This window comes from Hemiscyllium ocellatum, chromosome 7 (genome assembly GCF_020745735.1).
Source record: "Hemiscyllium ocellatum isolate sHemOce1 chromosome 7, sHemOce1.pat.X.cur, whole genome shotgun sequence".
In the NCBI taxonomy this organism is placed as follows: Eukaryota; Metazoa; Chordata; class Chondrichthyes; order Orectolobiformes; family Hemiscylliidae; genus Hemiscyllium; species Hemiscyllium ocellatum.
In genome coordinates this window covers 55,621,968-55,647,421 of record NC_083407.1, presented here as the reverse complement: position 1 = coordinate 55,647,421, position 25,454 = coordinate 55,621,968, and the positions used below count along the sequence as shown (strand labels likewise).

Sequence of the window (25,454 nt, the reverse complement as noted above, 5' to 3'; positions counted from 1 at the left end):
TATAGGAATTTAGCCTCCCCCCATCCACACAAAAAAGTACAAGCTGTGGCAAGAGGTGACAGGCACTGGATTGAGAGATCCGGAAGGCTCTAATTTCAGACTGGCAAATAGTCAGATGAGTTTGACTCAGTTGTTTCACTCTTGCAGTAGGAATAGGAAGGTGTTTCGGCAGCTTTCCTCACTTTGGAGCAGCTCTCTTCAGGATCTAATCTGCCCACCCCTCAAGGGGGAGGGGGCTGGAAAAGATATCCTAAAATTTGCTCCATCACCATCCCGGCTGGAAACCACATCCAGTGGGTTCACCTACCTGTGATCTGAAAACCAAAGTGAAGCTCCATCTTGGAGCCTGGAATGTATGAACCCTACGAAAAATGAGCAAAACAATCCTCCAAAATGAAGAGCTGCCTGGGTTGCCTGTGAACTCAGGCACTTCAGTGTTGAGATCACTGCCCTCCAGAGACTCAAAAGGCAGGCAAAGGGTGGCTGAGTGAAGAATGTAGTGGTTAAACCTTCTGGAGAGGAAAATCTATGCAATCTATGATGCGTGGAATTGGATTCACTATCAAGAACAAACTCGTCAAATCGATTCTTGGAGCTCCCTTGGCATCAACGATCACCTCAGGAATCTCCATCTACAACTTGCCAAGAACTAGCATGCGACAGTCGTGAGTGCTTATGATCCACCCCTTAATCACAGAGTCCAAAAAAGGATGCTACTCCACCCAGACACTGAAGTCACCAACATCTCTCAGGAAGATAAAAATAAGATATATTGGCATTGGAAGCAGTTCAAAAAGAGATGCACTAGCCAACTCCTAGGTTGAAGTTGTTGACTCATTCAGAATGGCTAACAGATTAGTCTTTTATTCATTAGAGTTTAGAAAAATGAGGGATGGCCTAATTGAAACATAAGATTTTGAAAGGGCTCGACAGAATAGATATTGAGTTGAAATTTCCACTCATGTGGGAAATCTCAAACTAGAGTTCATAGTGACAAAATAAGGGTCATTCATTTAAAACTGAAATGTGATCCTAGAGAGTAGTGACTGTATAGATTTCTCAACCCCAAAAAGAGTTGTAGAGGTTGCATCATTGAAAGCGTTTCAAGAGGAGGGAAAGAGTTTTTTTTTAAATAATCAAGAAGTTGGACACAATGAGGAACTGGCATGAAAGAGGAGTTGATGCCTAGAACGATCAGCAATGATCTTATCAAATGACAGAGCAGATTTGAGAAGATGAATGTCCTCCTCCCTCTCCTATTTCTTATGTCTCTATCGTCATACTTTTCTAAATTATCGGTATTTAAGTTTAAGTAATTAGTTTCAGACCAAGTTTCTTATCCTGAAACTGAATGTGTACTTATTATATGCTCGCTCTTGCCTGGAGGATGCCTTTCTTGAAAGCAATTAAACAATAGTTTCTCATGACATATTGCCAGCACTAAAACTTCCTATTGATATTCCAGAAAAGCTTCAAAACATATGAACATATTGACCAAATCTAAAATTGGCTACAACCCAAGAAAGAATAAATCCTACATTCCAAAAGTACTTGATTGGTTCTAAAGTGCTTTATGCTGTTTTTATATTATGTAAGAGACAATAGGAAAGCTAAATGTTTTCATGAATGAAAATGCATCTCAATCTCAAGCAACAGCCCATGCTTTTGGTGAAATTTAAAATTCAATTAGTGAAATCTGGCATTAAAAGCTAGTATCAAAGTGATGGCCATAAAACTACCATTAATTGTTGTCAAACCCATGCAATTTACCAATGTCCTTTCTTGAAGGAAATCTGCCGTCCTTACTTGGTCTGGCCAATGAATAATTCCAGATTCAAAGCAATGTGGTTTACTCCTGACTTCCTGCTGAAATGGTCCAGGCAAGCCTCTCAATTCAAGAGTATTTCGAGGTGGGAAAAGAAATGATGGCCTTTCTCAGCACACTCATTTCCCATGAGAGAATAAACAAAATAATATAATTTGGTTTAAAAACAAACTTTGCAAGCCCATTAATCTTAAAATTTATCAGCACATTTAAAATTGGCTAGCCATACATATCACTGTGGTTTAAATCTCACTGAAGACATAGCTTTGATGGCAACAGCCTTCACAGTGTACCAGAGGTAGAAATACATACCTAAATCTGCAATACAGCACTGTCCATTCTCCTTCACAAGGATGTTTTTGCTTTTAAGATCTCTATGTGCAATTGCAACTTTCCCTTGTGTCCCAATGATTTCTGTATGTAAGTGTGTTAGACCACTAGCAATGGACAATGATAACCGTAAACAATCTGCAGTGTCCAGAGTTGTATGCTGTAGGTAGTCATAGAGTGATCCTGCCTTATGATAATGAGTAATCAGCCATAGCTGTGTGCTGGAATTTCTGGATGTCATGTCAGAGGCAATAAAACCTACAGGGGGAAGAAACAACATATATATTTTAAGTATTGAATAATATTTCACAATAAATTTGAATAATATTTTAAGTTGGTTTTACATGTTAAACAAATGCCACTTATACTCTCATTGTTAAATAATAGTACTTGCAAAGCAATGTACAATAAAACGACTTCATGATTTCTATGAGGGATTCAAAAATGACAGGGGGGAAGGAGATTATATTCCTAGGTTTAATCAGCTAGGGGGTGAGTTAGCGTAGAAGCATAGGACCAGTGGAGACTATTTGGCCCTTCAAGCCTGCTCTATCATTTGATGTTATCATCCAACTCAATACCCTGTTTTGCTTTCTCCTCATGACCTTGATCCCTTCTGCACTATGAACTAAATCTACCTCCTTCTTGAAAACATTCAATAATTCATTCTTGCATTATCTGTGGTAAAATTCCACAGCCATGCCACTCTCTGGGTGCAGATATTTCTCCTCATCTCAATCCTAAATGGCCTACCCCATAATATACATAAATTTAAGTGTAGTAATTTGTGAATTATACCCAGAGTACTCTCTAACAAAAGCAACATTAGGAGCATACATGAGATTAATGTGTGGCCTCAGATATAGTACAGAAGAGAGAGCCTCAAATTCCTAGGACAATAGGACCAATTCTGTGGGAAGAAGACCCTGTTCAAGATGGAGAGACTCCACCGAAATAGAGTTGACACCAATATCCTTGGCAGATGGATAGTGTATTACAACAAAGACATAAGTTACACATAGGATTGGGAAAGACAATTAGAGTTAAAAACAATACAAGTTAGATTAGATCATTAAAAACTCGAAGGAAGACAAAGTCTGACTTGAATGCATGTGTGTAAATGTAAAGTGTGATTAGTACCATTGGTGAGCTGCAGCTGCAATTAGGAGGTGGGAACATGAGGAAGCAGCAATAAGTGAGGGTCAGCTTCAAACACAAAGTGAAGGATTTGACACTTCATGGCTCAGATACTCAGCAAAGTGTGAGAAAGAGCAAGCATGAGGAAATAGTAGCAGTTTTGATTCAGACAATTAGTGCTAGAGAGAATGTCCTCAAGGTTCATTGATTAAAAACCTCTCTCATTGGAGTTGATACAACGAGGTCAAGTGTTAGACATTCTGCACCAGGTAACTCATGTCTGCCCAGCACCCAACCACAATCTGTAAGGCATAAATCAGGAGTGTCTGGGTAAGTGCAGCTCCACCAACACTGAAGAAGCTTAACACCAAAGATGACAAAGCAGCAAGCTTGATTGGCATTGCATCACCATGTTCAATATTGACTGGTGAGAGCTTGATTTCAGCAGAATTTTTTTTACCTGAAGCAGCAATGTTGAATCTCGTAATAGAAGAAACTGGATGTGTACATTGCGGTATTGAAGAATCCAACAAGCATTTATTACAACTACCTATGTGCAAACATTGCCTTCTTCTAACTCGTGCATCTCTCAGATAACATTAAACTCTGAGATTACAAACAATTGTGTGCTTTCAGTAGAATATTAGGCCTCAAGTGATTGGGGGAGGGTAGTGTATGAGATCATTGTAGGATTGAGTAACTTTTCAACAATCATTTTGACTTGATTAAGCAAGTGAGGAATTAAATTACATTCTGTTTCAGTGGGGTTAGTTGCAAACACTTTTTGAGGGGAAGAAAGCCATTAACTTCAGGTGAAAAGTATGGTAATTGGTTTGTGATTTCATTCTTTTATGGTTAGGTTGATGCCAACCTAGGCTAATACACAAAAGAATGCTTTATTGCAAAGGGATTTTAGACAAGTTGCAGCTACATTTTAAAATATTTTAGTTTTGCAATTTAAACTATTCAACAGGTCCCTTGGATAACACAAAAAGTCAGTGTGGCCTTGGAAAATCGTTAAATCAAGTTCATTAAAGTAATCAAAAGTTGTTCTGGAGTCGCATATGATTCTTTTAGTTAAGAATATTTGGTTTTGGAGAACATTTAGATGTTTCATTTGGAATATTTCAGATGACAGTTAATCAACAGGAGGTGACAATACATACTCTAAGTAGATGCATTAATTGTTCACTGTTACCATCCTATTGGATGCAAACCAATGAAGTTAGTAAGCTAAGAGAGACAAAATCGAGATCTTACAAAGATCCTTTATGTCAAAAAATGACTCAGTATAGGGTAGGAAGTGATGTCATGAAGGTGACTATTACTTTTAAAATAAACAAATCAAGAATTGGCAGATGAAAATTGGATCCCAAAATGGTTTAGTGGCAGGAGACAGGGGTGATGGTAAAAGGTTGTTTTTGTGACTGGAATGCTGTATCTAGTAATATACTGCAGGACGTAGTGCTCGATCTCTTGCTGTTTATATATATTAAGGATCCAGACATGAATGTAAGAGGTAAGATTTCACGGGACACGAACACCTGTGGTGTGGTAAATAGCAAGGAGGAAAGCCTTAGATTACAGGATGATGTAGAATACTGGTCAGATGGACAGAATTTGGAATTTGGTCCTGAAAAGTGAGAAGTGATGCATTTTGAAAAGACTAACATGGCAAGGAATTAGACAATAAATGACAATTAGTATCCTTAGTAGTGCAGAGGATCAGAGGATCTTTGGTGTACATGTCCATAGATGTTTACAGATAGCAGGGCAGGTGGATAAGTTGATTATGAAAGCATTTGGCACATTAGTCAAGGCATTGCATATAACAGTATGGAGATTATGATGGAGCTGCAAGAGATGTTAGTTGGGCCACAGCTAGAGTATTGTGTGCAGTTTTGGTCACAACTCAACAGAAAGAATGAGATTGCATTTGAGAGGATGAAAGAAAGAGATTTATCAGGATGCTGCCAAGGCTGGAGAGATTCATCTATGAAGAGAAAATAGATCAACTGTGCTGTTTTTCTTAGAGCAGAGAAGGTTGGAGGCAATCAGATTGAGGTGTATTAAATTATGACAGCCATTGCTAAGGCAGATATTAAAAAACATTTTCGCTTATAAAATGGATCAATGACAAGTGGGAGAGGGAGGGGGTGCACAGATTTATGATAAATCCTCTCCAAACATTCTGGATTGTAAGGATGAATGTTTTAACTCAGAGTGATGGGTATCTGAGACCCACTAGTTGAAAAGGGTGGTACAGGCAGGCACCATTACATTAAAGCACAATTTAGATGATGTAGGTGGAGGTGCTGGAGATTAGAGTAAGATTAGAGTGGTGCTGGAAACACACAGCAGGTCAGGCAGCATCTGACGAGCAGGAAAATCGATATTTCAGGCAAAAGCCTTTCATCAGGAAGCTGATGAAGGACTCTTGCCCGAAACGTCGGTTTTCCTGCTCCTCGGATGCTGCCTGACCTGCTGTGCATTTCCAGCACCACTCTAATCTTGACTATTTAGATAACGTGTCAAGTGCAAGAAAATGAGACTAGAGTAGATAGATGCTTGATGAGTTGCACAGACATGATGGGTCAAAGGGCTTCTTTCCACGTTACAAAACTCTGACTCTATATCAACCTAGTCAATCCAAAATTGCTGGTGAACTATTCATGAGACAATTAGAGTCTCTGATCATACACAACAGATGGTGGCTTGCAAGGGTTAATAAGTAATGATTCTTGGTGGCTTGGTGCCGGAAAAAAAGACTGAAGACAAAGGGAACATCAGTCTACAGTAAACAAAACAAAGAGAACTGTGCTATGTCTATCCCTTCAAGTATTTTGTAGATTTCAATGAGGTTACCTCTCATTCTTCAAAACTCTAGAGATCATAAGCTCAGTTTGCCTAATCTTTCTTCAAAGGACAGTCCTGCCACCCAGGAATGTGTCTGGGGAAATTTCATTGCATTCATTCTAGGACAATAATATCTTTCTTACAATCAAGGAGACCAAAACTGCACATAGTATCCAGATGTGATCTAACCAATATACAACTGAAGACTTTGCTACTCCTGTACTCAAGAAAGGCTAACATTTCACTACCCTTGCTAATAGCCTTCTTCACATCCATCGCCTTCAGTGATATCAACAGATATATCCAAGTCCCTTTGTGCATCTATGCTTTGCAATCTCTCACCATTTAAGAAATACTCTGGACATCTGGTTTTCGTACCAAAGTGAATGCTTTCATATTTTTCCATCCTATATTCCATCTGCTATGTTCTTGCCCATTTATAAAGCCAGTTCAAATCCTCCCGGAATGACTTTACATCTTCTTCATAACACATATTCTCACATAGCTTTGTATCATCTGCAAGTCTGGAAATATTACATTTGGTTGACACATATATTGTGAACAGTTGAGGTGCTTGCATTGATCCTTGTGATAATCCACTAGCCATAGCCTGACAGTGTGAGATTGACTCATTTATTCCAAGGGCTGTTTTCTGTCTGTTAGCCAATCATTAATCCATGCCAGTATATTACCTTCTATCCTATGTGTTTTAACTTTTCTAACCAGCCTCCTGTGAGGGATCTTATCAAAAGCCTTCTGAAAATCTAAGCACATTACAGCAATTGATCCTCCTTTTATCAATTTTGTTCTGAACACATTCAAAAAAATTTGTTCAACAAGTTTGTCAAACACTATTTCCTATCTGCAGATCCATGCTGATAATGCACAATCAAATCATTATCAAGTCACATTCAGAACCTTTACAATAGATTCTGGCATTTTTCTTGCTATTGATGTGAGGCTGACAGGTTGCTCATTCCCAGTTTTCTCCCTCATTCTCCTCTTAAATAGTGGGGGAACCTCCAATCCAAAGTAATCATTCATAACCTGTAGACGTTTAGAAGATAATCACCAATACATCAACTATCTCTGCAGCTACCTCCCACAGAGGCACAGCATTGAGGGTGATTTAGCGGTTCGGATCAGATATTGGCTAGCTGAAAAAGACAGAGGCTGGTGGTCGATGGGAAATATTCATCCTGGAGTTCAGTTACTAGTGGTGTACCGCAAGGATCTGTTTTGGGACCACTGCTGTTTGTCATTTTTATAAATGACCTGGATGAAGGCATAGAAGGATGGGTTAGTAAATTTGCGGATGACATTAAGGTCAGTACAGTTGTGGAAAGTGACGAAGGATGTTGTAGGTTACAGAGGGACATAGATAAACTGCAGAGCTGGGTTGAAAGGCAAATGGAGTTTAATGCCGAAAAATGTGAAGTGATTCATTTTGGAAGGAGCAACATGAATAAAGAGTACTGGGCTAATGGTAAGATTCTTGGTAGTGTCGATGAACAGAGAGATCTCTATGTCCATGTACGTAGATCCCTGAAAGTTGCCACCCAGGTTGATAGGATTGTTAAGGGGGCATACGGTGTGTTCGTTTTTATTAGTAGAGAGATTGATTTTCAGAACCATGAGGTCATGCTGCAGCTGTACAAAACTCTGGTGCGGCCACACTTGGAGTATTGCGTACAGTTCTGGTCATTGCATAACAGGAAGGGTGTGGAAGTTTTGGAAAGGGTTCAGAGGAGATTTACTAGATGTTGCCTGGTATAGAGGAAAGGTCTTACAAGAAAGGCCAGAGGGACTTGAGGCTGTTTTCATTAGAGAGAAGAAGGTTAAGTGGTGACTAAATTGCGACATATAAGATAATTAGAAGGTTAGCTAGGGTGGACAGTGAGAACCTTTTTCCTCAGATTGTGATGGCTAACACAAGGGGATATAGCTTTACATTGAAGAGTAATAGATATAGGACAGATGTCAGAGGTAGTTTCTTTACTCAGAGTAATAAGAGCATGGAATGGCCTGCCTGCAACAGTAGTAGACTTGCCATCTTTAAGGGTATGTAAATGGTCATTGGATGGACATATGGATGAAAATGGAATAGTGTAGGTTCGATGGGTTTCAGATTGGTATCACAGGTCATGCAACATTGAGGGCCAAAGGGCCTGTACTGTGCTGTAATGTTTTATGTTCTTAACACTCTGGGATGTAGAACATCAGGTCCTGGGGATTTATCAACTTTCAGCCCTATTAATTTTATCCGATATGGTTTTCTTGCATGTGTTAACTACCTTCAATTCCTCATTCTCCCTAGACACTTGGGTCTCTACTACTGGAAGATTTTTTATATCTTCCTCAGTGATAACAGATATAAAGTATTCATTTGCTTGTCTGCCATTTCTCTGGCCCCCTTTATAACTCGGCCTTATAATGGAGCCACATTTGTTTTAGCCAAATGCAGCTTGTTTACACATCTATAAAATTTCTACAGGTCCTTTGTTTTGCTAGATTGCATTTATATTCTATTTTCTATTCCTAATCAGTTTTTCTTTGCTTTCTTTCCTTCTTTGCTGTTTTCTATACACCTTAGATTTATTAATATTTCTGGCTTTTTCTTTTAATCTTGTACATTCCTGAACTTCCTTTGTCAGCCCCAGTTGACAGACCCATGAGTTTTTGCACCTTGATGGAATGTACAGTTGTTACAAGTCACATAAAAGCTCTTTCTTCTCATGTACATTTGTGCTTTTTAAATGTATCTTCCCACTCCACCCCAGTCAATTTGTGCTTCATAATTTCGTATAAGTTTACTATTTTTGCTTCACAATCAACTACCTCATTTTCAAACAAAATACAAAATTCTATCATATCCCATGATTGTTAATTTGTGGTTTCTTATTATGTAATACTAGATGCAAAGTGGCACTTCTTGTAGTTGGCTGCTCAACATAATGCTATTGAACACCAACCCTTGAAAATTAAAAAAAACGTTCTCCACAGTTGTAGTGTTACCCAGATCGAAGTCACCCACGATAACTGTATTGCCCCTGCTACAAGCTTCTCTTTTCTTCTGATTCATACCATGCCTAACTACTACTATTATTTGGTAGCCTATAACTAAATCCAATCAATGTCTGCTATCCCTTGCTGTTTCTTGCCTCCAACCAAACAGATTCCAAAAATGTCCTTCCAATCTAAAGCCCTCCCTTAATAATGTACTGATCCCAACCATTATTATCAGTGCAAATTCACATAGTTTTCCTTCATGTCTGTCCTTCCTAAACATTGCATATCCTTGAATATCCAGTTCAGTTGCAGAGGAAAATATTAATAAAGACAAATGGAAGTCCGTTACACAGCCAGAAGGTGGAGATGTTACATTGGGGAACAAAGAAATGGCAGAGGAATTGGACACGTACTTTGGTTCTGTTTTCACAGAAGACAGCACAAGTAACCTCCCAAAATGTTGGGGAACTAAGTGTCTAGGAGGGCAGCACTGAAGGCAATCAGTATAAGTAAGAAAATGGTGCTGGGAAATTAAAGAATTGACAAATCACCAGGGGCAAAAAATCTGCATCCCAGAGTACTAAACAAAGTGGCCCTGGAAATATTAAATGCATTGGTGGTCATTTTCCAAAATTCCATAGATTCTGGAGCAATGTTACAGATTAAAGGATGGCAAATATAGCCCCACTGTTTAACAAAGGGAGGTAGAGACAAAACAGAAAATGACAGATCAGTTAAACTGACATCAGTACTGAGAAAATGTTGGAGTTTAATATAAAATAGTAATAACAGAATATTTGGTTAGCATTAATGGGATTGGACAAAGCCAGCTTGGATTTATTAAAGGTAAGTCACGCATAACAAACCTACTGGAGTTTTCAGGAAGTTAACTAGGAGAATAGACGAGGGACAACTAGCAGATATGGTGTATTTGGATTTTCAGCACCTTTTGATAAAGATGGTGGGAAAAATTAAAGCACATGGGATAGGGATTGAGATATTAGCATGATTGAGAATTGGTTGACAGACAGGAAATAGACAATGAGAATAATTGGATCCTTTTTGTAGTGGCAGGCAGTGATTAGTATGGTATTGCAAAAATCAGTGCTTGCATCCCAGCTATTCACAATATATGTAAATTATTTGATGAGGGACCCAAATGCAACATGCAATGACAAAACTGGGCAGTGTTGAGAGCTGTAAGGAGTATGCAAGAGGCTTCAAAGTAATTTGAACAAGTTGAATGAATGGGAAAACACATGGCAGATTCTGCACAATGTGGTTAAACGTGAAGTTGTACATTTTACTGTAGAAAAAAGTATTATTTGAACACTAATATTTTGAGAAATGTGGATATACAATGGGATCTCAGTGTCCTTGTACATCAGTCAATAAAACCAGACAGGCAGGTGCAGCAAGCAATTAGGAAGGTATATTGGCCAAAGCAATGGCCAACAATTTGAGTTCAGAAGTAAAGGTGTCTTACTGCAGTTATACAGAGACTTGTACAGAGACCACACCTGAAGTATTGCATGCAGTTTTGGTCTCCCTACCTAAGATAGGCTATACTTGCAATAGAGGGAATGTGGCAGAATTCACTAGACTTACTTTGAGGAAAGATTGGTTCAACTGGGTCTATTCAGTACAGTTTAGAAATATCTGATTGAGACATATAAATTTCTAACAAGGCTGGACAGCCTAGATGCAGGGAGGATGTTTTCCCTAGTTGGGGAATCTAGAACCAGGGAACACAATCTCGGGATCTAGGATTGACCATTTAGGACTGAGAGGAGAAGGTGGTGAAGCTGTACAGTTCTGCACACAAGAGAAGGCTGTGGACGCCAAATCATTGAATGTATTCAAGAAAGAAGTAGATTAGATTTTAAAGGCTTTAAGGAATACGGGAAGAAAGAGGATCAGCTATGATCATATTGAATAGCGTAGCAAGTTCAAAACAGCCGAATGGCCTACTCCTGCACCTCATCTCTCTGCTCCCATTCTGGTCACCATATTAGACATGTTATGTGATTGGAATTAAATTGTACTTGTGTATCTCTGTTTGTGCCTTATTGCAAATGTTGCATGTATTCAGGCAGTGTGCCCTTAACTTTTATTGTCTATTAGAAATAATTCCACTTTCAAATCAGATTTGATGTTCTGCTTTTTTATTCTATCTTCTAGTCTCCCAAGTATCCTTGAGACTCTGTGTTGCCAACTTTTCCAATTTGGGCTATCCTTTGGGTTTTTTTAAAAAATAAATGTAATTTTAAGTTTAGACATGCAAGATGGTACAACTCACCTAAAATATTTTCGTTTCTCAACAACACACTATTGTAGATTTCAGTCTCTCTGAACCAAGATCTTTCATCTCGAGAAGAAAATATCTTTACTGCCACGTTTTCCCCTTGCCACTGACCCTGCCAAACCTCTCCAAAGCGTCCCTTACCTGTGGAACAGAACACAAAACAAAAGCCAAATCACATTAAAAGAGAGTTTGTACACGTCATCATGTTCCCAACACACCACCTGACTATCATACTGATAATTGGTTGCTTGAACAAATTCACTCAGTGGAAGATGAGAAGCAAAGGCTTGGAGTTACAAGACCCAGTGATATTAAACGTCACCCTCCTGGCTCAGTTTGTGTTTTGCTTTATATATAGAATACATAAAATCCCTACAGTGTGGAAACAGGCCATATGGCCCAACCAGTTCACACCTACCCTCCGACGAGTAACCCAACCACACCCATACCCCTACCCTATTATTCTACATTTACCTCTAACTCATGCACCTAACCTACACATCCCTTAACAATGGGCAATTTAGCATGGCCAGTTTACCTAAACTGCACATCTTTGGATTGTCGGAGGAAACCCACGCAGAAATGGGGTGAATATGCTGACTCCACATGGACAATTGCCCAAGGTTGGAATCGAACCCGGGTCCTGGAGCTGTGGGGCAGCAGTTCTAACCACTGAGCCACCGTGCCAAGACATCAAGTGTGCATTTTATACCATTCCTAGTGTGGCCCTGATCAGATAATAGGAAGGAAAGAAACACTAAAAGGAGGCAAAACGATCAAAAATTTTGGTTTTACAAAAAGGTCATTTTCATGGGTAATCTTTCTGCTTTACTTTTCCCAAATGTCATCTGCTGGTACTCTAGATACCACACATTTGTGCATTGCTTCTTTTTTTTAGTAATGGTGTTTTTAAACCTTTCTTCACAATCAATCCTAATAGCGGCTTGCATTCTGCAGACACCTCAACACAAACCATGCCCTCCTTCAGTGTTGCATCGCTTTACTTGTGAAAAGACAATAGATATTCCTTTCGTACATTCTGGGATGGAGGAAGGAATTTTAAAAAGTTTTTTTTCGAGAAGCATTTTCAGGTGAATTAATATCTCTGTCACAGAGAGCTCTGGTCTGTCAGAAATTAAAGTATACCACTTCTAGTGTTTATCAAATAGAAGCCAATATATATTTTAGAGTTATAGATTTCAAAAAAATGATAAAAGTAATCTTTGTACAATAACTCTTGCCTTGTTTGAAACAATTGAGGACTATAGGATTGGCATGTCTTCTTTTCTCTAGCAGGAAACAGGACAGTTTTACATTTATGATAGAGTTTCTGAACACTGTAACATTTCTGAAATTAAACATCTCCATTACACAGTCACCTGAAAATGCTTTAGTTTCAAAATTTTGAGTTAACTTTATAAAAATTCATTTACTGTACAGCGTCACCCAGTGACATCCAGGGTGAAGAGAGAAAAAAGTATTTTTAGAGAACACATAAATGGATTGTTCAGTTTAACCACCAGATGGAACACTTCACCCGTACCGAAAGCCCAGCCCTCTCAAAATCCATATCCTATTCTTTGACCATAAAAAGAGAAAACACAGCAGAATATAATCAGGAAAATCAAAATATTAGGACCCAACAACCTTCATGGCCATCGTACCCTCTCAAGAATATATGACAGTGAGGACAAGATTTATCAGGAATAAAGACCTATCACAAATCATTAAATGCTTTGGAATCTTTGCCTCAGATTTTAATGGAGGGTTTCCTTTTTGGCAGGTAAGTTTTGATACTGTTTCCTTCTGCACCTGGATAGTGAACAATGTATTTTTAAACTTTAGAATTAATTTAAATGCTATGTACATCTCTATGACTCTATAACTGACTTATCAACAATTTCAGGCAGAAATGCTGAAGACTGGAACTGCAGGAGATGGAAAAGAGGCAAAAGTGAGGACTAAAGATACTGGAAATCAGGATCAAGATTAGAGTGGTGCTAGAAAAGCATAGATGGGGAAGACCCTAAACAAGTATTTTGCATCAGTGTTTACTGTGGAGAAGGACATGGAAGACACAAAATGTGGGAAAATAGATGATGACATCTCAAAAAATGTCCACATTACAAAGCAGTTGATGCTGGATGTCTTAAATGCATAAAGGTGGATAAATGCCCAGCACTTGATCAGGTGTACCCAAGAACTCTGTCGGAAGCTACCGAGGTGATTGCTGGGCCTCTTCCTGAGATATTGTATCATCAATAGTCACAGGCAAGGTACAAGGCAGTAGGTTGGCAAACGTGGTGCCACTATTTAAGAAAGGTGATAAAGAAAAGCCAGGGAACTATAGACGAGTGAGCCTGACATCAGTGGTGGGCAGCTGTTGGAGGGAATTTTGATGGACAGGATTTACATGTATTTGGGAAGGCAAGGACTGATTAGGGATAGTCAACATGGCTTTGTGCATTGGAAATCATGTCTCACTAACTTGATTGAGTTTTTTGAAGTAGTAACAAAGAGGATTGATGAGGGCAGAGCAGTAGACATGATCTATATGGAGTCGAGTGTGTGTTGCTGGAAAAGTACGGCAGGTTGGGCAGCATCAGAGGAGCAGGAGGATCGAAGTTTCGGGCCAGAACCCTTCATCAGGAAATGATCTATATGGACTTCAGTGAGGTTTTGGCAAGTTCATCTTGGTAGACTTGTTAGCAAGGTTAGATCACATGGAATGCAGGGAGAACTAGCTATTTGGATATAGAACTGGCTTGAAGCCAGAAGGCAGAGAGTGGTGGTGGAGAGTTGTTTTTCAAACTGGAGGCCTGTGACCAGTGGTATGCCACAAAGATTGGTTTTGGGTCCGCTGATTTTCATCATGGATATGAACATAGGAGATATAGTTCACATGTTTGCAGATGACACCAAAATTGGAGGTAGAGTAGACAGCAAAGGTTACCTCAGAGTACTATGGGATCTTGATCAGATAAGCCAATGGGCTGAGGAGTGGCAGATGGAGTTCAATTTAGATAAATGTGAGGTGCTGCATTTTGGAAAGGCAGATCAGGGAAGAACTTGTACACTTAATGGTAAGGTTCTAGGGAATGTTGCTGAACAAAGACCTTAGATTGCAGGTTCATAGTTCCTTGAAAATGGAGGGGCAGGCAAAATGGAGTGAAGAAGGCATTTGTTATACTTGCCCTTATTGTTATAGGAAGGATGTTGTGAAACTTGAAATGGTTCAGAAAAGATTTGCAAGCACGTTGCTATAAGGGCTGGGACTGTTTCCCCTGGAGCGTCAGAGACTGAGGGGTGATCTTATAGAGGTTTATAAAATCATGAGACACACAGAAAGGGTGAATAGACATGGTCTTTTCCCCAGGTTGGGAAGTCCAGAACTCGAGGGCATAGGTTTATGGTGAGAGGGGAAAGATTTAAAAGGGACCTAAGGGGCAACTTTTTCACACAGAGGATAGTGTGTGAATGGAATGAGCTGCCACAGGAAGTGGTGCAGAATGACACATTTACAACATTTTAAAGGCATCTGGATGGATACACGAATAGGAAGGGTTTAGAGGGATCTGATCCAAGTGCGAGCAAATGGGACTGGACGAGTTAGACCAAAGGGTGCTGTATATCTCTGACTCTACAACTCATCACTTAAAAAAAAACTCTGGTATAGGTCATGTCCCAGGAGTCCTACAGTCAGAGGTGGCAGTGGAAGCAGAATGACTTCAGGGCAGGAAGATTTTCAATTTTGCATGAAGCTCAGTGCAGTATTCCTGCTTCAGCTGGAGTCCCCAAGGAACTCAAATCACATCTTCAGACGCTGGTACAGTGCCAAGCGTGTATGATGGTCATTTCCCAATCAGGACCCCAATGTTCAAATTTCAGTCAAAATACACGTCTATTAAGGATGGATGGGTGCCCTAGCTCCCTGCCACTTAGATAGAAAAAATGCAGCAGACCCAGCAGTTTCAGGGTGGGGAGGTAGCTTAGCAATTTTAAACTGCCTATATGTTCATTCTCTCAGCCAGGCAAGGTTAAAGTCATGCTCTTTACCGTCTTTCAGATAGTAAAATCCATTACCATAATTGTAAAGAAATGGGGCTAAGTTCTCACCAGTGTCCTTTTATCCCTCAATCAACATCAGAACAATAAAATGTCTGGTCATTATCACATTGGTGTTTTCAACAGCCAAGAGGAGAAAGATTTAAAAGGAACCAGAGTGGCAACTTTTTCCACAGCGGGTGGTTCATATGTAGAATGAGCTGCCAGAGGAAGTGGTAGATGCAGGTCCAGTTACAATATTTAAAAGACATTTGGACAGGTATACAAGTAGGAAAGTTTTGAGGGGATATGGACCAAAAACAGGCTAGTGGGTCTAGCTGATAATTTGGGAAAGTGTCAGCATGGATGAGTTGGACCAAAGGGTCTGTTTCCATGCTGTATGGCTCTCTGAATAAAGTAATATAGTTCAATAACTTCTGTATGCTGGTTTGGAACCACTAGCTGTAAAACATTACATTGAATTCACTTGTATGCTCAGAACAATTCAGATGAATCTCATCGGTTTGTCTACAGCCCTTGATTGGATATGTTTCATCGTCGATATAGCAGGAATCCAGTGTTAGACTCTGGCTTTTTTTTAAAATTCATTCATTCATAGGATGGGGACATCGCTGACCAGGCCAGTAATTATTGTCCACCCCTTATTGCCCACTCAGCAGTTTAACAGTCAACCAGGTCCAGGAGTTAATACGGCAGTTTCCTTCTCTAGGAGACATGCATGAACCAGATGTGCTTTTCCCAAACATCAGCAATGTTTTTGAGTTCATCATTAGTCTCTTCATTCCAGATTCTGATGGAATTCAAATTCCACCAACTGCCATAGTAGGATTCAAACCCAGGCCCCCAAAATATTTCCTGGATTGCTGGATTAATAGTCTGGTAATAGTGTTTAGGAGAGGCGATGACCTAGTGGTATCATCACTGGACTATTAATCTAGACCCCCAAATAATGTTCTGGGCACTTGGGTTCAAATCCTGCTATGGAAGTTGGTGAAATTCAAAACGGAATTGAATTCAATAAAAATCTGAAACAGAGATGACCACGAACCCATTGTTGGGGAAAAACCCATTTGCTTCACTAATGTCCTTTTGGGGAAAGGAGAGGAAACTGCCATCCTTACATGGTCTGTGACACCAGACCCACAGCAATGTGGTTGACTCTTAACATGGACAATAAATGCTGACCTGGCCAGTGACACCCTCATCCTGTGAATGGATATTATAATAATAATAATAATCATCATCATCATCAACAACACCATGAAACAATTGCTTCCTCTTGTTATTTGCATTTTTGTGCTGCATCCCTAAACCTGTCGGTCAGTCATTAATAATTAATTCCCCGACTTTCTTCAAACAAATGCCAGTGCAGCTATTGGGATTTAAACTATATCTTACACATGAAATGATCCTGACAACATTGGCACATTGTAACTGAAAAATATCTTAGGATAAACATAAAAATTAGGGTCAATCATGAAGACTCTCAAACTTAATCTGCTTTTTAAATAGATCACAGTTTATCTGTCCATCAGCACTTTTTAACCACTTTTTGATATCCTTAACCAACAATCTCAAATTGATGCAAGCTCATCAACCTGAATCCTAACACGTTCCTCCTCCTCTCTCCCTCTGCACAGATGTTGCTGACTGGCAGTATTTTGCCTTCGATTAAAACAATTCCAGGCTTGAACATTTTAATTAACCAGCATTTAATCTACTTGGAGAGGAGGATTCCAGATTTCCATGGTCCTGTGAAGAAATTTGCCAAACCTCTGTACACTGCATTTTCCAAACCCATGACCACTAGATGGACAAGGGCAACAGATATATGGTAAGACCACCTGCAGGTTCCTCTCCAAGCCACAGTTCATCCTGGCTTGGAAATATATTGCAGTTCATAGGTTGGAGATAGATCCACAATATTAATAAGGAGGGAATTCCAGATTTCTGTTGGAGATAGTTATTGCCCACCCTACTTCTAAAAAAAACTCCTAAAAACTAGAAGCAGAATCACACAATATGTTTGCATCATTCCAACAAAACTGTTCCACTGCAGAGGTCATCATATATTCTTTTGAGGTTTCTTCTGAAAGGAAAAACTGCACAACTTTTAACAAATACACATACATGTGTATCCATGCACACAGATCAACTACTTTATCTTCCCTGAAATCACCCCCACAATCCCCCAAGCACAAAGAAGGATTTTGGGCATTGTGGACAACTAGCTCCAGTCATTGTAGCTAGATTTGTGTTCTCTCAGTTATTGACCATTATTGCATCCATACAACTTGCTGTGCCTTCCAAAAAATTGGATGAACAACACTTTTTATTCCTTCATTCATGACAAAGATACGTAAGATTGAAAAGATGAGGCTCTATTGCAATAAGGTTTAAGGGTGGAACTGGTTTAATTTGCTTGCTTAATGAGAATCCAACATTGTCAGAAGTAGATGGGAACTTAGAAAGCAAAAGCAAACATTAGTCATTACCTTATTGTATCATGCAGCAGACTGGAGGAGCCAAATGGCCACCTCTGCTCCTAATTCATTTGTTTATTTGTACCAAACTCTGGAGAGATATTCATGTCTCAATAAACTCTGTCAAACAAAGTAAAGCCAGGTTTATATATGATGGGGGTTGATTAAAATGATCAGTTTTGAATTTATTTTTAAGTTGCGAACCTGTTGCATTTCAAGGGAAACTGGCTTAAAACAAATGCAATTTGTTTTTAAATTCAGTATTTTGTGACACAGAAAATTAAACTCTCAACCTTTCAAACTCCTATGTTCCAGTGAAAAAAGCCCCAGCCTTTCTTTATAACTCAACCCTTCCATACCCAGCATCATTGACAAGCAAGTCCAGAAGGCAAAGTTTGGAAAGTATACATTAGATCTAAAGAATTTTGAAAACCTCCTTAAAGAATAATTCTTTACAAATTCCAAGTGCTAACACCTTTAGAGGAGCTCTTTTACTAACGGGTAGGGAAGGTGAAAGGAAAACAAAATCACACTTTTTTTCCCTCTTTACCCATCCAAAACAGTAGTCACACAATACACCTTGGAAACAGCAAAAACACACTAATTCATTATGACTTCCAGCTTAACTCACCTACACATTCTACAAGGGTAATTTGCCGAGCGACTGTTCTTTGTATGAGGAAAGGAAGACCTGATCCACTGCCTGATGTGCAGGAATGATCCAACAGATTCTGTGGGAAAAGAAATTATCCTACAAAGTGAACTGCAATTATTTGTTTTTTCAAGAAAACAAACGCTTTTGAGACTTGAGATTTTTAAAAGGAGAAAGTAAATATATTTGTCTTGAAGATAGCTGGAGACACCAACCTCCTCATGCAATCATGTTCTTTGAACCCATAAATTGAGAAGGCATCTTCTCAACAACTGTTAGTCAGTGAACATTAGAGGAAACACTGGTAACTCAAGCTGCCATTGCATCGTCACATCCACAAACAGTGCATATTGTGTAAAGTTTACAGGACAATTCCTATTAACAATATTAGAGTTCTCTAGCTGAAACTTTTGCACTTCAAAATGTAATTGTCCACATCTTAACGTGCATAATAGGTCCTCAAAGCTTCAAAGACAGAAGTGTCTTTTTGTGACACCGCTTATGAATGCACATAACATAATCTGATTGTGATACTTCATGGACACTACTCCATAGTTTTACCTGACCAAGTTCCAATTTAAAACTAAATTGTATATTATAACTTCTTGGAAATTCATTAGAGTATTATTAGGGTCTTTTTGTCTTTCAAGTATGCTCTTAGAAAATGCTTGGGCTAGAAAAAGATAGAGGTATTAGATTTATAAAATCAAGCCAGTTTTCAAAATAATGTAAATATTGAAGACTTATTTGATATTTTAAAATGTTGTGCAAAATGATCTATTTGACCAGACACAGGAAAAACAAGCAAAAATCTCAATCAAAAAACAGATAAATGAAAAATAAATAAATGAATAATCCTTACTGCTAAGGTGTTATCTCCAACATTAGAGGCAATCAGTCCATCAATGGCACCATACTCAACCTCTCGAGCATTTAGTCTTTGCATTTGATTTTGGTGGAGTTTGCGTAATATCAGCACTGTTATCATGGACGCAATGATCATAACAATCACCGGAGCAAGAACAACAATAACCAGGTTTTTTACATTGTAACCCAACTCTGTTCCTTGCTGTGACTTTCCTTTGGAAATAAAGAAAGGAAATTACTTTTAAAGTATTTAATGATACTAACATAGAATTATAGAATCTCGACAGTGCAAAAAGCAGTCATTTGACCCATTAAGTCTGCCCTGAAAACCTGAAGAGCATCCCACCCAGACCCAGTACCCTAACCTTTCCCAATAACATCACATTTCCCATAGCTTATCCACCTAGCCTGTTACATTCTTGGACACTCTGGGCAATTTAGCATGGCTAATCCACCTAACCTACATATCGGGAGGAAATCAAAGCACCCGGCAGACTCCACACAATCACACAAGACTGGAAATGATCCAGATCCCAGATGCTGTAAGTCAGCAGTGCTAACCTCTGAGGCACCATACCACCCTCAAATCTTTCCAATGTTACATGAGTACTTCACTAACAAAGTATTTTTAAAAAATGATGATTAAAATGTGGAAGTTAAAAAGGATACAAAGAAGGCTGCAATGGCTTGCCTATCCATCACCCCTATTCAAAAGCATTATAATTAAACAGGAGTTTTCCCCCAAACGAAGTCATTGAGTTAACCCAATGAATTATTAAGCTGTAAAAACTAGTAGAGTCCCAGGTTAAAATTCAGGTTCATGTTGAATTTCCTCATCTCAACTGAAGGCTGTTAAGATAGTAATGTGGCTCAACTGTCATGGTTTGGCAGAGAAAACAAGACAAAAAAACCAAAATTCCCACATTGCTAATTTTGAATCAATCTCCACTCATGTTTGTATATACAAGCGTCAGGCAAAGCATACTAAAACTTAGCTGTGACATTCCTAATGGTTGAATTGTAGCAACATGCAGTGAAAACTCACATAAATAATGATTAATTGGTGAAAGAAAAGACAACAATGACTCTCCAACTACCCTTACAAGAAGCTAAAACCTGGAAGAGTCCTCTATTCTTCACAGATGCTGTCCGATCTACTGAGTATATCCAGCACTTTTTATTTAGATTTTGGAGTTCCAGTTTCCACAGCATTTTGTCCAGATAAAGATTTCTAACAAATAAGATTTTAGTTTTCGTTCTCAGGATATACAATTCAATTATGTTTGTCGTTTACATTTCCACTTACAAAGAGTTTGCATGTTCCAACTTGAGAGCTGCACAACTTTTGCTAAAAAGACAAGATTATTAGATAAGCTCAACCCAGAATTGATTAAGGTTATCTTAAAATCCATAGCAAGGAAACAATAAGCATGAGCTGACTTTGAATAATTGCTTAGGGCATTTGAAATAACCTGTTATTATTAGAAGGTACAACCTGAGCAAATATAGGGACGACAGATCCAGTCAACAGGGCTATTCTTCACAATTCTCTGCCACAACCTGAGTTACCAGGCCCATGTTGAGAGACTTGAACTTCTGAAAAGATAATTCATGGGTTGGCTAGTAATTTGGGTGCCCTGAAAGTCACTATATACACAAATCTTAATTTAAGAACATAAAAAAGTATTAGAAGTAAGCCATTTAAACCTGCTCTGCTGTGCATTAAAATTATGGCCAATCTTCAACTTGAAAACCATCTTTCTACACTATCCCTATCTCCAAATATCTACCAGTCAATCTTACATATATTCAATACTGAGTATCCACGGTTCTTTGGTGTAGAGTTTTACGAAAGATCATAACAGAGTTAAAGGAATTTCTCCTCATCTCAGTCCCACTGGGCTGACTCACCACCAAGACAGGCTCGGCAACAGCACTGCTGATCAAGTTGTTCAGATCCTGAAGGACATAATTGCAAGACTGAGTCTGCACAGGTGCGGAGGGAATCACCAAGAGGGAAAAAAAATACTTGACCTCATCCTTATCAGTCTGCCGGCTGTAGATGCATATGTCCATGACAGTATCAGTAAGAGTGACCACTGCACAGTCCTTGTGGAAACAATGTTCTGCATTCACAATGAGTATAGACTCCACTGTGTTATGGGGCATTGTCACCATGCTAAATGGGACAGACTTCAAACAGACCTAACAACTCAGGATTGAGCATTGATGGGCACTCTGGGCCATCAACAGCTGCAGAATTGTACTCCAACACTACCTGCAACCTCAAAGCCCAACATATCCTCCACTTAATCATTAGCATCAAGCCAAGGGATCAGCCCTAATTTAAAGAAGGTTGCAGGAGGGCATACCAGAAGCAGCACCAGGCAAACCAAAGAACGTGGTGTCAACCTGGTGAAGCTACCAAACAGGACTACTTGTATGCCAAACATCATAAACAGCAAAAAGATAGACGGAGCAAGCCATCCCATAAATGATGGATTAGATCTAAGCTCTGGAATCTTGCCACATCCAGTCGTGAATGGTGGTGGATAATTGAACAACTCACTGGAGGAAGCTCCACAAATATTCCCATCATCACTGATGGAAGAGCCCAAAAGGCAAAAGATAAGGCCGAAACATTCGCAGCAGTCTCCAGCAAAGGTGAATGTTCCTTCTTGACCTCGTCAGGTGTTGCCCAGCATGACAGATACCAGTCTTCGCAGAATTCAATTCACTCCACATGATATTAATAAATAGTTGCAGACATGGATAGCAAAGGCTATGAGCCCTTACAACAATCTAGCAATAATAAAAACAGAAGTTGCTGCAAAAGCTCATTAGGTCTGGCAGCATCTGTGAAGAGAAATCAGAATTAACATTTTAGATAGATTCCCTACAGTGTAGAAACAGGTCCTTCAGCCCAACAAGTCCACACCAACCATCCAAAGAGCAACCCACCCAGACCTTACATTTACCCCTGGACAATTTAGCATGGTCAATTCACCATCTTTAGATTGTGGGAGGAAACCAAACTCCACACAGCTGCCCAAGGCGGCAATGGAACCTGGGTCCCTGGTGCTGTGAGGCAGCATGCTAACAACTGAGCCACCATGCTGTCCCTTTTGTGTCCAGTGATCCTTCCTCAGAACTGATGAAGGCGGCACGGTGGCACAGTGGCTAGCACTGCTGCCTCACAGCACCAGGGACCCGGGTTCAATTCCAGCCTCAGGTGACTAACTGTGTGGAGTTTGCACATTCTCCCAGTGTCTGCATGGGTTTCCTCCGGATGCTCCGGTTTCCTCCCACAGTCCAAAGATGTGCGGATCAGGTGAATTGGCCATGCTAAATTGCCCGTAGTTTTTGTGGTTCTGTTCGCCGAGCTGGGAGTTTTTCTTGCAAACGTTTCGTCCCCTTTCTAGGTGACATCTTCAGTGCTTGGGAGCCTCCTGTGAAGCGCTTCTGTGCTGATTCCTCCGGCATTTATACCGGTTTGAATCTGCCGCTTCCGGTTGTCAGTAACTGTCCGCTGCAGTGGCCGGTATATAGGGTCTATGTCGATGTGTCTGTTGATCCAATTCGTGGATGAGTGTTCTGTTTGGCCTGTCCTATAATGGTGGTGTTGTCCCAATCGAATTCATGTTGTTTGTCATCTGAGTGTATGGCTACTAGGGATGGCTGGTCGTGTCGTTTCGTGGCCAGTTGGTGTTCATGGATGCGGGTTGTTAGCTGTCTTCCTGTTTGTCCTATGTAGTGTTTAGTGCAGTCCTTGCATGGGATTTTGTAAACCACGTTGGTTTTGCTCATGCTGGGAATTGGGTCCTTTGTCCTGGTGAGTTGTTGTCTGAGAGTGGCTGTTGGTTTGTGTGCTGTTATGAGTCCTAGTGGTTGCAGTAGTCTGGCCCAAACTTTGAACACCTACGGGCAAGAGACGCTAAGACAAGCCAGGAAATGGGAATCCTGTGCCAACCACCTGAGCGCCATATATGAACAACTCCGGTTCCTGCACAAATGCTGAAAGAATCAAATCCTTCCACCATGTGTCAGATACAGACCACCAGTCAACAACCCACAAGCCAGGGACACAGCCAGACAGAATGGATTCAGGATGATCCAGGTAATGATTACAGACGCACACAACAGACTACACAAATACAGACAAGAAATTACGCGCCAAAAATCGTTAATTTCAAAAACCACCAATCAGGAATGGACCCGGACCATAGTACAGAACTGGACCACAAACTGCAAAAAAATGGCACTAAAAGAAAAAATGGCCAAATTAACACACAACAGAGAGGACACAACAACACACTCGTGGGTTAGAAACCTCTCCCACGGACATGGAAAGAACAATACTGGCCAAGGGACTCAACTACAACCACAGGGACGCCAAGACAGCAGACTTCCTAGCAGCACTAGAATGCACACTCAGAAACAATGGACTGTCAGAAGAGATGCAACAAACAGTGAGACAAAGTATCGTACCCCTGATAACAAGGAAAAGACCAAGGAGAGGGAACCTCAACACCAAGGAGAGGGAAGCACTAAAAGCACTAAGAAACGACAAGAACATAATCATACTATCAGCAGACAAAGGCAGAATGACGGTCATCCTGGACAAAGCAGAGTACATCCAAAACGCGCAACAACTACTTGCAGATAGCAACTCCTACCAAAAGAGGGAGTTTGACCCCACCCCACAGGTCACCAATAGGATAGACAACACACTGAGGAACCTACAAAAAAAAACGGACAGATAACCAGGTTTGACCTACAGCGAATGAAACCTGAAAGCAACAACACCCCAGATTCTATGGACTACCGAAAGTGCACAAACCAGACATCCCACTCAGACCCACAGTATCACTACCAGGGACACCATCACACAAACTGGCTAAAGAACTACAGCAGAAACTGAAACACCTGATCAGCAAATCCAGACACTATACAGTCAACACAGGAATTCTTGGACATCATCAGAAATATACACATAGACAAGGAAGAAATTATGGTCTCATTCGATGTAATGGCACTGTTCACCTCTATCGACAAAACCCTAGCCAGAGAAACAATAGCCAACCTGCTGAACATACAGAACAGACAACAAGACGGGGAGCCTATCAACAAAGACTGCATACTCAAACTACTGGACCTGTGCCTCACAACACACTTCACATTCAACAACCAAATAAATGAATAAATCAACAGCACACCCATGGGCTCACCCATCTCTGGACTCATAGCAGAAGCTGTAATGCAAAGGTTAGAACAAACAGTCTTACCGTAAATTCAACCCAAACTCTGGATCAGATATGTAGATGATACCTTTGTAATCATTAAAAACACAGAAATAGAGAACACACATCGGATCATCAACGCCACACTCACAGGAATCCGATTCACTAGAGAGAAGAAAAGGACAACCAACTCCCATTCCTAGACGTGATGGTACAGAGAACATCGAACGGAGAATTCACCACAAAGGTTTACAGGAAAGCCACACACACAGACCAAGTCCTAAACTACAAAAGCAACCACCCCAACACACACAAAAGAAGTTGCATCAAGACACTGTTCAAAAGGACAACAACACACTGCTGTACACCAGAACTGCAAAAAGAGGAAGAAGAACACCTATACAACGTATTTGCCAAAAACGGATACCCGCACAATTTCATCAACAGATGCCTAAGGGAAAGACAACGGAATGAGGACATGCCACAACCCAAAGGACTAGCCACACTACAATACATCAAAAACATTTCTGAACTGACAGCCAGACTACTGCGACCACGAGGACTCATAACAGCACACAAACCAACAGCCACTCTCAGACAACAACTCACCAGGACAAAGGACCCAATACCCAGCATGAGCAAAACCAATGTAGTGTACAAAATCCCATGCAAGGACTGCACAAAA

The 25,454-nt window shown here is 40.0% G+C and overlaps 1 protein-coding gene across 2 annotated transcripts in view; it reads right to left on the bottom strand.

Moving 5' to 3' along the window:
• LOC132817093 (activin receptor type-1-like) overlaps window positions 1-25,454 on the bottom strand; it is a 116,918-nt gene that overhangs the window by 11,628 nt on the left and 79,836 nt on the right. For both annotated transcript variants that reach the window (XM_060827229.1, XM_060827231.1), the window contains 4 exons: window positions 19,525-19,742; window positions 18,642-18,741; window positions 11,457-11,603; window positions 2,138-2,413 (listed from right to left, as the gene is read on the bottom strand). In XM_060827229.1, the coding sequence (XP_060683212.1) occupies window positions 2,138-2,413; window positions 11,457-11,603; window positions 18,642-18,741; window positions 19,525-19,742 (741 nt within the window). The remainder of the gene's footprint in view (window positions 1-2,137; window positions 2,414-11,456; window positions 11,604-18,641; window positions 18,742-19,524; window positions 19,743-25,454) is intronic.